The 14,464-nt window shown below is 42.3% G+C and overlaps 1 protein-coding gene across 1 annotated transcript in view; it reads right to left on the reverse strand.

Annotated features, from left to right (window-relative positions):
• The window catches only part of LOC135542082 (leucine-rich repeats and immunoglobulin-like domains protein 1), a 54,622-nt gene extending 49,735 nt beyond the window's left edge, over positions 1 to 4,887 (reverse strand). Inside the window, exon 1 of the mRNA XM_064968729.1 lies at positions 3,698 to 4,887. Coding sequence (XP_064824801.1) covers positions 3,698 to 3,900 — 203 coding nt within the window. The 5' untranslated portion in view covers positions 3,901 to 4,887. The remainder of the gene's footprint in view (positions 1 to 3,697) is intronic.
• Between the last annotated feature and the right edge of the window lie 9,577 nt (positions 4,888 to 14,464).

A 14,464-nucleotide genomic window follows, 5' to 3' on the forward strand; every position in this document is an offset into this window, starting at 1 on the left:
AGCACTTTCCTGCGTTTGCCAGCAGCTCTTAGCAATGCTTGATGCGCATCGGCTGGTGATGTAAAGCCATTGGACTCTGGAGCAGGGAAACCCCCAAGCGTCACCATCTTGCAGTCCGACGGACGAATCTGGGTTTGGAGGATGCTAGGATAACGCTACCTGCTCCATATTGCCATTTAACATATCGAAATATCCTGGATGGTCACATACTCCAATCCCCCCCCAATCTCTCCATTCTCTCAATCACCTCAAAATATCTCAACTCATCATGAGGGGCCGTAGTGGCTCCCCGGTCTGCGTACCCACATCCATACCCACACATGCAGTCAGAGCCTGCACTAGCCTTTTTGGAAAATTTGTTGGCCCCCAAACTTGCGAGCAAAAGATTTTAGCAGCCACCCACTTGACAGCGGAAAGAAAAAAATACATTTTAGAGTTAGTTTCCTGCAATTCTACACATTTTGCACACATAATCTTTGAGGTGTAGAGAAAATGTTGACGTTTTAAAATACGTTTTCTTCTATTTTTGTCTTGGGGTGGAAAGAACTGTTTGCAGTTTTAATATATCTGAATGAATAACAAAATCAATGGGGCCCCTCCTTGGTCAGTAATTCAACCATGATTACTACAAGTTTAGATACAAGACTTGACTAATTTACCAATCTAACAAAATTGTTAGCTGGCATGGGCTAATTGGGTGACTGTCAGTGCCTGACATAATGGGAAAAAATGCTGATGCACAACCAAATTTCTAAATTGCACCTTGTGTATTCTACTATTCGAACTCTGAAGTAAGTGGAGTTATTTACTTTTTTCATTTTTGTAAATCGATCCACAAGCCTACAAAAGGGGGGCCGCCAATTGTCCATCCCTGCTCTAGCTGAATATGCCAACACCCGCTTGTTTCCTACTATCCCCATCAAGGTTGAATGTCACAGGGGAGCTGTAAAAACAGGGCAGAACATGGAAACTATTTTGACAACTGGAAGGCATTAAGGCTTGATTTTTCACACAGGCCGTGTCCAGAGTTTCCTCAGAAAACTCCCTCTTACTGACGGATATACTGCAGACAAGCACCCAGTCTCTGCCCTGTCTCCCCCTTACAAAACCCAGCTACTGTAGGAGTTGTCAGCACTATACTCACAATATATAGGCACATATAAAGATAACGACCACAGCAACACGAGGTCACCATTTTTTCCATTAGCAGTACATGAAGAGAATGTGAGAAAAACAATTATATCTTAGTTTGTTTTATACATTAAGATATTTTAAATAATAGCCTATAGATTTCTTACTGATACTGCTATCTGGGGTCTCAGCAATTTTGAAAACTCAAGCCACCATGACAAGCCGACACTTGTCCATCGTGTCCTGACCAACACGGAGGGCATTTTAGCATTCTTCTACAGAAGAGCCAGTTCAGAGCTACAGCAGCTCACGGTGAGAGTGGACCAAGCCTGTTTTATATAGACATCCAACAGTAATGTCTGCTCAGCCTCCACATTGCCTGATGACCGACCGCTCCTGCTGCTAGCTTCCACACAAGCAAGGGCTAAACATAACAGGGACACTTTATTCCCCCCACTAATTCACTTGGCGCAGGGTCCCGGGAGGGTCAGAGAGACAAACACATTTGGTGTGAAACCCAGCATCGCCTGACTGGACAGGACACTCACCAAAAAAGGCCTAACTTTTTTTAAACAATCATTATGTCTTATGGCTCACGCCATTGCAAAATGATTAAGATTGAGGATTAAGGTATTTGTTGATCAAATATTAACATTTAATCCTCTTCATCCTTATGTGATTCATTCAACGAGTCTCTGCGTACCTTCCTCCAGACCAAACCATGGGGCATATATTAGTTTGATCCTAAAATACAGAGGTAGCTCCAGCCAACAAGCGATCGCCACCCCTCTCCCGACACAATGTGTGCAGTAAGCAGGCACCAGATATCACACAACAATGTTGTGTGACATTTCAGATGAGAAACTTGTCCCACCTGCCCAGCTGTGTGTTGTGTTTTTTGTGTAGCTGTTTAAGCACTGAATACCATTACCTACATACGAGTTTTATGTTTTGCCATAAACAGCACTTGCACATGGCAAAGGGCTGTTTAAGGGCAATAAGGCACCCTGGACATAGGCATCATTATTTAAGTTAAGGACTTAAAAAAAAGTTGCATTCGTCACTTCCCAGGGGAAGTCAAACTGCCGCACACAGGAACCTGAGAAGTACAGAGGCCTTTGCTCTTTAACCCCCCAGCAGAAAAAAAGCCTGTTGTACAAAGAGTCCCTCGCTCTAAAATGGACCATTTGGTGATTTAGGTAAAACATTCCTGTTAATTAAACAGTTGAATTGTCCTTGAGGATTCACATTTGTCCAGGTCTCTCTTGAAAAATAGATGTTCATCTCAAGAGTCTAACCTGGTTAAATAAAGGTAAAATAAAACAATTGCCATTGAAACTGTGGTCACACTGCTGGTTGAGTGAAAATGATGACTGAGAAAAAGAAAGCTGTCTTGTCTATAAAAAAAACATGGTGGGTCATTTCATGGGATGAAGACTGAAATGTTCTCAGTTTAAAAAAGAAAAACTCAACTGGCTCACTTCCTAAACGAATGTGCAGACAGTGTCCCCATTGTGGCAAACATTCTCTTGATAATCCATGCCTAATTTACAAGAAATCCAATTTGTTGGCCATGGCCACAAAACCAAATAGAAGATTAAGGGCTAATATGTGTCATAGATCTAATTGAATGAAATGATGTTTGGACACAATGAAGAGTTTAAATCCAATGAGATTTAGTCAGTCAATGTCTCTGATATGTTTTGCCCATATAACTAAGGAGGTTTTTTTGATTGACTGTTTTGGTAGTTGAAAAAGTTCCCATCTGAATTTGTATCTACTCTTTAATCATATATTTCTAATTGGCATCATGTAGGCCTAGTTATAGTTTAGGTTATGAAGGTGATTTCGGCTATTTCCTCTCAAATGAATATATTTCTGGTCACCTTTGAAGTTGTGTACACAGGTTGGGAGTAAGAGTAAGTCTATTATTTAAAGAGTTTTAACAAATTAAAGCAACTTGTTAAGCAGTTTCAGATTCCTTGCAAATGACAAAAATATATAGAGACATTTAGTAGGCTGTAACCCTATACCATAGTGTGATAATGGTCAAACAGTAATTATTGTTTTGACATTATCTATAGTTGTCCATCAGGATGGACTGGAGGTCTGGCATTTTGGCCAATTGCCAGATGGACTAGTCAATTTTTGCCCAGCTGTCTAACGTGGGCTTTTTTGCAGAAAGATTATCATTATCCAGCACAAAATATGGGCCCCAAGGAAAATATTGGGCCCCAAGGAAAATATTGGGCCGTGTGGGGGCCTTAAGGAGGAAATTGGGGCAGGTGTGGTCCCAGTTCGCCCCTGTAGTCCACGAATAAATAGCCTATTAGGTTATCGTGTTCTGCAATGCTTTACATGTGAGGCATAGGCTACAAAATAATAAGACAACCATGCAATCAAGAAAATGTCCACACCATAAGAGCAAATTGATACATTCGCTTGCAACAAAGGCTTCGCGAGTTGGTGTGGGCTACTTCGGCAACATTGTCTCTAATTCTGCTATGGGTTGAATCTCATCATCATATGGGGTGGTCAATTAATAAGGCGGCTGGAGGCTACTTACAGGGCAACTGTCTGAATGGGCAGGTCCAGCGGTGTATCTGTCAAATCCAAATGACTACAGTCCACAGAATCTCCAGTGCAGGTACAGTTCTGAGCACATGGTAAATCTGAACTCAAGCCGTAATTGATTAACAGTTCCAGCGATAAAACTAAATAAAAACCATAGTGAGAAACCGATCCAATTCGTCCCAGGGACGCCGCCATTTTGTATCAAGTTTAATCGCGCGCTGGTCACTGATCTCTCGTCGTATCCACAAATTGGAAATCTGGTACCGTTTTAGAGATAGTGCGGTCTATTATATCACAAATTTCGTTGTGGTAAAATGTAGAAAAAACTAACACCTGTGGCGTGTACAACTGGTCTACTCTTCCAAATAACCGAGTCGTTAAGACGCAAGTTCCCAGTCCAACTTTTGTCCAATGTGTGCTGAAATCAAAGGTGAATCACGGTTTACGAAGCAAGAAGGCTACAATAAACTTGTCAAGCAGACAGAATTAAATAACATACAACTACATTGAACTTGTCCATAAAAGGTTGAAATGAGGATCCTTTCTTGGCAAAGCGATTAGTTTTGGGGAAACATCAATAGCCTAAAAATGCCAGAGAAAAAAAACATGGCAAACATCAACAGGGGCTCTTAATTTAAGATTGCGTTCATGTCAAATATACATGTGACACACATTTTCCAAATACTAGCCTATGCGGATTGCATCGGCAGTGGCACTCGGAACAAACTCTTTAATGTATCTTCTCTTCATCGCACGCTTGGAATGTTGGCTAAAACTTTGACGGCGTTACTCTGGTACGCAAATGAAGCACTCGAAAGAGGTGAGATCGGTGCCGAAAACGAGTTATCGTTGACTTCTCGTTTATGGCGCTACAAAACACCCCAAAAACTATACACTTTGTGCCGATTGATCCCAATTTCGCCGCACACTCGACGGGTTAGTGTAGTTCCTAGTAAATGCTTATCAGATGCAGTCTATGGTCAGAAAACCTCGGCGTTCGGAGCCTGGTTCAGTCCCAACTTCAGACCCTATCCACCATGAGTTTTTTATTTTTTTACTTAATTCTTTTCAGTCTTCGTTCCATAGTCCCACGTTGGATGCACAACAGCACTTGGGAACCTCCCATTTTCCCTTGCAATTGGCTCAAATTTGAAGAAAGGTTAAACTCCTAATCTCACTGGTTGTTGTGGATTCTACAGGCGTCGCAAACTCTGACTGCCAGTCAACCAGTCATTGACCCCACCCATGTTTCCCACCCCGGGTGTGAAACCGCACCACCTCCCTTCACTCTCACCGCGTTTTAAAGGGACAATGACCAGGTTAAAGCTCCATAATCGTTAATGATAGCCATCCAGAAAAGATAGCTGGTAGCTAGTTAAGAGTGTTGGGTCAGTAACCGAAAGGACGCAGGTCGGATCCCAAAGCAGACCAGGGTGGAAAAATCTACCTGCCCTTGAGGAAGTTGATTAACCCCCAACAACGACTGCTCCCCAGGTGCTGTGGACATTGATTAAGGCATCCCTGCGCCTCTGATTCAGAGGGGTTTGAGTAAATGTGGAAGACAAATTTCGGTTTGAAGCATTTAGTTGTATCCCCTTTATCAGAGTGAAATTTCTATAAATATATCATTTGGATACTATGAATAATGTAGTTTTCAATCCTAAAAAAGTTAAAGTAAATCTGAAGTTTTTGTACCCAAGTAACCTGGGTTGTTGCATTCAGTATGCAAACTTACATACTAGACTAACCTGTGCCCCCACACATTGGCTCTGTACCGGTACCCTTTGTATATAGCCTCGCTACTGTTATTTTATTGCTCTTTAATTATTTGTTATTTACATTTTTTTACTTCTCTGTTTTTTACTTCACTTATTTTTCTTAAAACTGCATTGTTGGTTAAGGGCTTGTAAGTAAGCGTTTGACTGTATTCGGCGCATGTGACAAATACAATTTGATTTGAGCTTTGTTTGTTATTAACAAGTGGCATAGGGATTGTTCTATAGTAATGCCTTGTTGTTATACATATATAAGTAAAATTTAAAAAGATGTTGCTATTTTCCTAGTTTAAACACACAAAAAGAAGTATCTTAGTTGAAGTTGAGTTGTGACTGTGTATTCAGAATGATCTTTACGCAAATTAGGGGTTCCCTATAATGGGTGTCATGATAGCACATAATTCTTCCCAAATGGTGAAGTCATGTCCACCCCTTGTCACAAAATGCACATCTGCAATAAATTGGTGGAGCCTTTTGGCCCTGTGAACAGTTTTTTCCCTTCACATTTTTGCGTGGCTATGACAGGTCCTATTGATGGACTCTATGAGCTATTGTAATCTCTTCGTGTTAGGATAAGTCCTGAATTTTCATGCAATTAATCACCACACTGGGGACATGGATATTCACACCTGCAGCACCGCAGGCGGTCCTGTGAGTTCCTCCTTCCTTTTGGAATGAATAGTTATAGGTATCACATTGCTTTGCATTGCATCAGAAGTGTTGGCGTAAGCATAGACAGTAGCCCACAGGTGGGGTGAGACATTAATACATTTGATTTTAAAAAGTTGAAAAGGTTTGTTGGTCAATGTTAGGCCCCACTGTATATGGATAGTCCCTTATGGACAGTCTATGCTCTATTAAACAGCCTACCAACTGCAACTCAGTTGATAATGCAACAATTTTAGAGTTGGGGCTGCAGATGTATGATCACATTTATGCATGATAAGACACTACAAGTCCCTGATGTTTCCTTGACTGCAACTATGGGCGGTTGAGGGCATACAATCATAGCCATCTGAAATATGTGGCTCTGCATTTTCATGTTCTTTAAACGGATATTACATTTGGATCAGGTATTTTGGGGGTCTATTTTGAGAATATTGTAGACATGTTTTCTAATATGATTTATCTGGTGCTGCGGCTTCTTTCAATGATTTGTTGCGCAAATCACTTTTGTGTGACTTGTGGAGTCAGATGCCAGCCGTGAATGTGCATGAGGATCTGTCAAAAGAAATGTTCAAATTAATCAGGTTGATAACAAGTATAAGGTGAATTCAGTCACAGAATTATAATGTACCTTTGTCCAATGAAGGACGACATGTCATCAAAATTAAATGTTACTTATATTACAAAGAATGTAACACTCAATAGATAGCCATGGCCAAAAAATATTGGCACCCTTGCACTTTTTTTAATAAGGGAAAGGGGATACCTAATCAGTTGTACAACTGAAGACATTCAACTGAAATGTGTCTTCCTGTATTTAACCCAACCCTTCTGAATCATTTTGGTATCCACATACAGTACCAGTCAAAAGTTTGGACTCACCTACTCATTCAAGTCTTTCTTTATTTTTACTATTTTCTAGATTGGCTCACATCAACACCATAATCCCAGAAACCCTAGACCCACTCCAATTTGCATACCGCCCAATCAGATCCACAGATGAGGAGATTGCATGAATCGGGCCTTCATGGCCTCCACAATCACCCGACCGTAACCCAATTGAGATGGTTTGTTGGACCGCAGAGTGAAAGTAAAGCAGCCAACAGGTGCTCAGCATATGTGGGAACCCCTTCAAGACTGTTGGAAAAGTGTTCCCCATGAAGCTGGTTGAGATGCCAAGAGTGCAAAGCTGTCATCAAGGCAAAGGGTGGCTACTTTGCAGAATCTAAAATATATTTTGATTTGTTTAATACTTTTTTGGTTACAACTTGATTCCATATGTGTTTTTTCATAGTTTTTATGTATTCACTATTGTTCTACAATGTAGAAAATAGTACACATTAAGAGAAACTCTTGAATGAGTAGGTGTGTCCAAACTTTTGACTGGTACTGTATGTATTTCTTTAGTTTGCAGTTGAAGAAAACAAAAAAATCGGAATAATTTACTAAATGTTAGCTTATTCCACAAAGAAATGGGCCGACAGGGTAGCCTAGTGGTTAGAGCGTTGGAATAGTAACCGAAAAGTTGCAAGATCAAATCCCTGAGCTCACAAGGTAAAAATCTGTCATTCTGCCCCTGAACAAGGCAGTTAACCCACTGTTCCTAGGCCATCATTGAAAATAAGAATTTGTTCTTGCCTAGTTAAATAAAGGAAAGACATCCCAGACAATATTATTGGCATCTTCTAGAAGTAGTTAGAAATAATTAGATGTCAAGCATATCATTCTCTTTTCCTTTAGTATTGAGGTGCCTGAAATATAAAAATCACTGTTTTGTGTCACTGTGTGTACCGCAATGAGCATGGAGAAAAGAAAGTAAACCAGAGAATTATCTGAGGAGGTCAGACACAAGATTGTAGCCAAGAACGGACAATCTCAAGGTTACAAGCCCATCTCCAGAGACCTTGATGTTCCTGTTTCCACTGTACGTAATGTTATCAGGAAGTTTAAGACCCATGCCACTGTAGCCAACCTCCCTGGACGTGTCCGCAGAAGATAACTTGATAGTAACTTCCGGCGCCGACAGAGATGGCCGCCTCGCTTCGTGTTCTTAGGAAACTATGCATTTTTTTTGTTTTTTTACGTGTTATTTCTTACATTAGTACCCCAGGTCATCTTAGGTTTCATTACATACAGTCGAGAAGAACTACTGAATATAAGAGCAGCGTCAACTCACCATCAGTACGACCAAGAATATGACTTTCGCGAAGCGGATCCTGTGTTCTGCCTTTCACCCAGGACAACGGAATGGATCCCAGCCGGCGACCCAAAAAAACGACTTCGTAAAAGAGGGAAACGAAGCGGTCTTCTGGTCAGACTCCGGAGACGGGCACATCGTGCACCACTCCCTAGTATACTTCTCGCCAATGTCCAGTCTCTTGACAACAAGGTTGATGAAATCCGAGCAAGGGTAGCATTCCAGAGGGACATCAGAGACTGTAACGTTCTTTGCTTCACGGAAACATGGCTCACTGGAGAGACGCTATCGGAGTCGGTGCAGCCAGCTGGTTTCTCCACGCATCGCGCTGACAGAAACATCTTTCTGGTAAGAGGGGCGGGGGCGTATGCCTTATGGCTAACGAGACGTGGTGTGGTCACAAAAACATACAGGAACTCAAGTCTGTTCACCTGATTTAGAATTCCTCACAATCAAATGTCGACCGCATTATCTACCAAGGGAATTCTCTTCGATTATAATCACAGCCTTATATACTCCCCCCCAAGCAGACACATCGATGGCTCTGAACAAACTTTATTTGACTCTTTGCAAACTGGAATCCATACATCCTGAGGCTGCATTCATTGTAGCTGGGGATTTTGAACAAGGCTAATCTGAAAACAAGACTCCCTAAATTGTATCAGCATATCGATTGCGTAACCAGGGCTGGCAAAACCTTGGATCATTGCTATTCTAACTTCCGCGACGCATATAAGGCCCTGCCTCTCCCTCCTTTCGGAAAAGCTGCTTCCATCACGTGGACTGGGATATGTTTCGTATTGCGTCAGACAACAACATTGACGAATAACCAAAACATGCGGCCTCTCCTTCACTGCATCCGAGGTGAGTGAAACATTTAAACGTGTTAACCCTCGCAAGGCTGCAGGCCCAGACGGCATCCCCAGCCGCGCCCTCAGAGCATGTGCAGACCAGCTGGCTGGTGTGTTTACGGACATATTCAATCAATCCCTATCCCAGTCTGCTGTTCCCACATGCTTCAAGAGGGCCACCATTGTTCCTGTTCCCAAGAAAGCTAAGGTAACTGAGCTAAACGACTACCGCTCCGTAGCACTCACTTCCGTCATCATGAAGTTCTTTTAGAGACCAGTCAAGGACCATATCACCTCCACCCTACCTGACACCCTAGACCCAGTCCAATTTGCTTACCGCCCAAATAGGTCCACAAATGATGCAATCTCAACCACACTGCACACTGCCCTAACCCATCTGGACAAGAGGAATACCTATGTGAGAATGTTGTTCATCGACTACAGCTCGGCATTTAACACCATAGTACCCTCCAAGCTCGTCATCAAGCTCGAGACCCTGGGTCTCGACCCCGCCCTGTGCAACTGGGTACTGGACTTCCTGACGGGCCGCCCCCAGGTGGTGAGGGGAGGCAACAACATCTCCACCCCGCTGATCCTCAACACTGGGGCCCCACAAGGGTGTGTTCTGAGCCCTCTCCTGAACTCCCTGTTCACCCACGACTGCGTGGCCACGCACGCCTCCAACTCAATCATCAAGTTTGCGGACGACACAACAGTGGTAGGCTTGATTACCAACAACGACGAGACGGCCTACAGGGAGGAGGTGAGGGCCCTCGGAGTGTCGTGTCAGGAAAATAACCTCACACTCAACGTCAACAAAACGAAGGAGATGATTGTGGACTTCAGGAAACAGCAGAGGGAACACCCCCCTATCCACATCGATGGAACAGTAGTGGAGAGGGTAGTAAGTTTTAAGTTCCTCGGCATACACATCACAGACAAACGGAATTGGTCCACCCACACAGACAGCATCGTGAAGAAGGCGCAGCAGCGCCTCTTCAACCTCAGGAGGCTGAAGAAATTCTGCTTGTCACCAAAAACACTCACAAACTTCTACAGATGCACAATCGAGAGCATCCTGGCGGGCTGTATCACCGCCTGGTACGGCAACTGCTCCGCCCTCAACCGTAAGGCTCTCCAGAGGGTAGTGACCTACACCACCCGATGTTATAGGAAGGCCATAAAGATCATCAAGGACAACAACCACCCGAGCCACTGCCTGTTCACCCCGCTATCATCCAGAAGGCGAGGTCAGTACAGGTGCATCAAAGCTGGGACCGAAAAACAGCTTCTATCTCAAGGCCATCAGACTGTTAAACAGCCACCACTAACATTGAGTGGCTGCTGCCAACACACTGACTCAACTCCAGCCACTTTAATAATGGGAATTGATGGGAAATTATGTAAAATATATCACTTGGCAGACGCTCTGGATAAGAGCGTCTGCCAAATGACTTAAATGTAAATGTACTAGCCACTTTAAACAATGCTACCTAATATAATGTTTACATACCCTACACTATTCATCTCATATGTATACGTATATACTGTACTCTATATCATCTACTGCATCTTTATGTAATACATGTATAACTAGCCACTTTAACTATGCCACTTTGTTTACATACTCATCTCATATGTATATACTGCACTCAATACCATCTACTGTATCTTGCCTATGCTGCTCTGTACCATCACTCATTCATATATCTTTATGTACATATTCTTTATCCCCCTACACTTGTGTGTATAAGACAGTAGGTTTGGAATTGTTACTTAGATTACTTGTTGGTTATTACTGCATTGTCGGAACTGGAAGCACAAGCATTTCGCTACACTCGCATTAACATCTGCTAACCATGTGTATGTGACAAATAAACTTGATTTGATTTGGAAGATTTCAGCGAAGCATTGTTTGAATGGTGGAGAAAGCACCTCATTCAACTGCCACACAGATTCAAGCAAACCTTCAGACACAATGTACGACAGCTTCAACTCGCACCATCTGTAGCGAACTCAATGAAAGAGGGTTATATGGTGCGAGACCCCGGAGGATCCCTCGGCTGAGAGAGAGATAAGAAAGCCTGACTGTAATTTGCCAAAACACAACTGAACATGCCAAAATCCTTCTGGGAGAATGTCCTGTGGACAGATGAGAACATATTAGAGCTTTTTGGTAAAGTACACCATCTCTATGTTTACAGAAAACAACCAAATGAAGCTTACAAAGAAAATAACACCTTCCCTATAGTCAAACATTGAGAAGGTTCAGTGATGTTCTAGCACTGGGTGCCTTAAGTGTGTGCATGTTACCATGAAATCAGGAGAATACCAAGGCATTTTGGAGCCCGGTGTTGGACCCAGTGTCCAGGCAGCTGGGTCTCCGTCGAAGTTGATGGGTCTTTCAGCAGGACAATGACCCCAAAGCACCCAGGAATGGTTCAAGACAAAACGCTGGACTGTTCTGGAGTGGCCTGCAATGAGTACAGATCTAATTCCCATTGAAAACCTGTGGAGAGATCTGAAAACAGCAGTTGGTAGAAGGCACCCAAAAAAATCTGGAAGAACTGGGGGAGTGGGCCAAACTGCCAGTACAGAGGTGCAGGAAGCTCATTGATGGCTATAGGAACTGCTTGATTGCAATTATTTTGACCAAAGGCTGTGCAACCAAATATTAAGTCTAGGGTTTCAATCATTTTGTCAATGCCAATTGTTTATTTACTGAATTAAATTGATCTATTAAGTTCTGAATCAAATAATGTTCTGTAACATTAACAGTGACAGAAAAAAAACGTATTGGGGAAAATTGTGAGTTACTTGAAAAAAGTGTAAGGGTGCCAATATTTTTGCCCACGACCTTAATGTTAAAGAGATTCTTCAGTACTTTTGTATATGTTTTAGACAGTAGTTCTGAAAGGAGCTCTCACGAGCCAAAGGTGGTCCCCGAAAAGGGTGTACTACATCACATATTTACAGGTATGTACACTGCATCATTGCTCTCTCTTGCTCTGCTGTGTGTGCATGTTGCTAACTGTCACTCAAATGGTGAGGGGCTGAAGCTCATTGTCTACAACTCAAATTGCTAGGGGGCTGGCCTACATGGGGGAAAATGTAGGGAAAATGGCACAGCACAGCTTTCAGAAAACAGTTGATTGCAAACTAGGGATTTCGTGGCAAATTGAGTTAGGACAGTAATTCTGCTCATAGATTATGCATGTATGAACTTCACATTGACACATCGGGCCAAAAAGTGGGAGATTAAAAAAAAAAGATTTATTAGTCACCAAAGTTCTGGACCATGTCGTTAAACTCTTACTTAGGATAGAGAAAGATAGCTCACCAAAATTACACGCAAAGGGTCTTTCTTACCTATAATACAAAGTTTTACACTTTGTTGAATATCCATACTGGAAGCTTCTCTGGATAAGGGCAGTGGTGTAAAGTACACAGGTAAAAATAATAAGTACCACTTAAGTAGTTTTTTAGGGCATCTGTACTTTACTATTTACATTTTTGACAACTTTTACTTCACTACATTCCTAAAGAAAATAGTATACTTTTTACTCCATACATTTTCCCTGACACCCAAAAGTATTTGTTATATTTTGAATGCTTAGCAGGACAGGAAAATGGTCCAATTCACGCACTTATCTAGAGAACACTCCTGGTCATACCTACTGCCTCTGGTCTGGCGGAGTTCAGTAAACATGAATGCTTCGTTTGTAAATTATGTCTGAGTGTTAGAGAGTTCCCCTGGCTATCCATACATTTTTAAAACAAGAAAATTGTGCCGTCTGGTTTGCTTAATTTAATGTAAGGAATTTTAAATTATTTATACTTTTACTTTTGATACTTAAGTATACTTTAGCGATTACAATTACTTTTGATACTTAATTTAAAGTGTATTTAAAGCAAATACTTTTAGACTTTTACTCAAGTAATATTTTACTGGGTGACTTTTACTTGAGTCTATTAATGTATCTTTACTTTTTTACTCAAGTGTGAATATTGGTTACTTTTTCCACCACTGGATAAGGATGTGCTGAATGACTACTAAATGTTGAGAAGAAAGGAATGTGAAAGTCACTCCATCACATCGCAAGTCAATTGCACCATCCTGCACCACATGTGTGCATTCTGTGTATGTAGCCTGATTCCTGGCTGGCACTGAAGACACATGCAGACGTTAGACATATTTCAACAGCTTTGAAGAGTTTTTTCTCCTGCATGGACAGTTGATTTATGAGTGTGGCTGCACGGTCTGAGGGAGAGAGGATCCACAGTGTGAAGAAGGCATTAACAGCTATGGCTACCACAACTGGATCTGTTATTACCCTGTGGACCCCATCCTTGTCTGACTCTGGGCTGTGTGAAGGTTGACTGATGGAAGAGTGGACGTGAGTTTGTCATGAGAGTGTCATGTAAAGGGGGTAATGAGTGCACCAGATGAGTGAAGCTCCCCCTCTGTGCATGCGCTAGATGAGTGAAGCTCCCCCTCTCTGCATGGATGTTTTTAACACCAACAATACCATGCGTTTGTACAACTGGAACAGGATGAAAGCAGGAAGTGCAGGCAGTTATAAGGAAGGTGCAATGCATAAAGACGTTTGGACTTGGTAAGGAGGGGATGGTGCTGAGGTGAATTGTGTTGGTGTGTTAAATAACTATTTTTCACATTGTCGGTTTCTTGAGGGATTGAGGCTGGAAGAGAGGATTGTGAGGCCCAGAACAATTTATCATGGCTGTCTTACTTGGATTCTTCAAAGATAACGAGCCATCTGCTTGAGCCATTCATCAACGATAAAACGGAGAGGCGTGAAACAAGGCCAACCCGTCATACTCTCACTGGATGGCTAACGGGTGTGCGCGAGTGTGGAAATGCCTTGCTAATGGGAAGCAGAGACAGTTGGACATCTCCTGAGATACAAGGCTGTTTGCTAAGTGGTGTTATGCGTGATCTGAGAGACAACAGGGGGGAAAGCAAAGGCACACTGATGTAGGTAGACGGTGCTCTGGTAGAGTAAAGCCCTCTTGGGAAGGAGTCCAAGTTCCACTTGTACACTCTTCTGAGGTCACTGCTGATGGGACTATTATATCTTTCACTTATCCCTTTTAATCTCTTGTATACACTCTAAACTTGTCCAATTTGGGTCAGTGTATTGAGAACTCTGCACTATCACCATTTCTGAGAAAGATTGAGATTTGTGGGGCATGAAAACCTGTTTGTAGAAAACCAGGAACAATTATTCCACACAGGTCATGAACTAAAC

This window comes from Oncorhynchus masou, chromosome 6, assembly GCF_036934945.1.
Source record: "Oncorhynchus masou masou isolate Uvic2021 chromosome 6, UVic_Omas_1.1, whole genome shotgun sequence".
Lineage (NCBI taxonomy): Eukaryota > Metazoa > Chordata > Actinopteri > Salmoniformes > Salmonidae > Oncorhynchus > Oncorhynchus masou.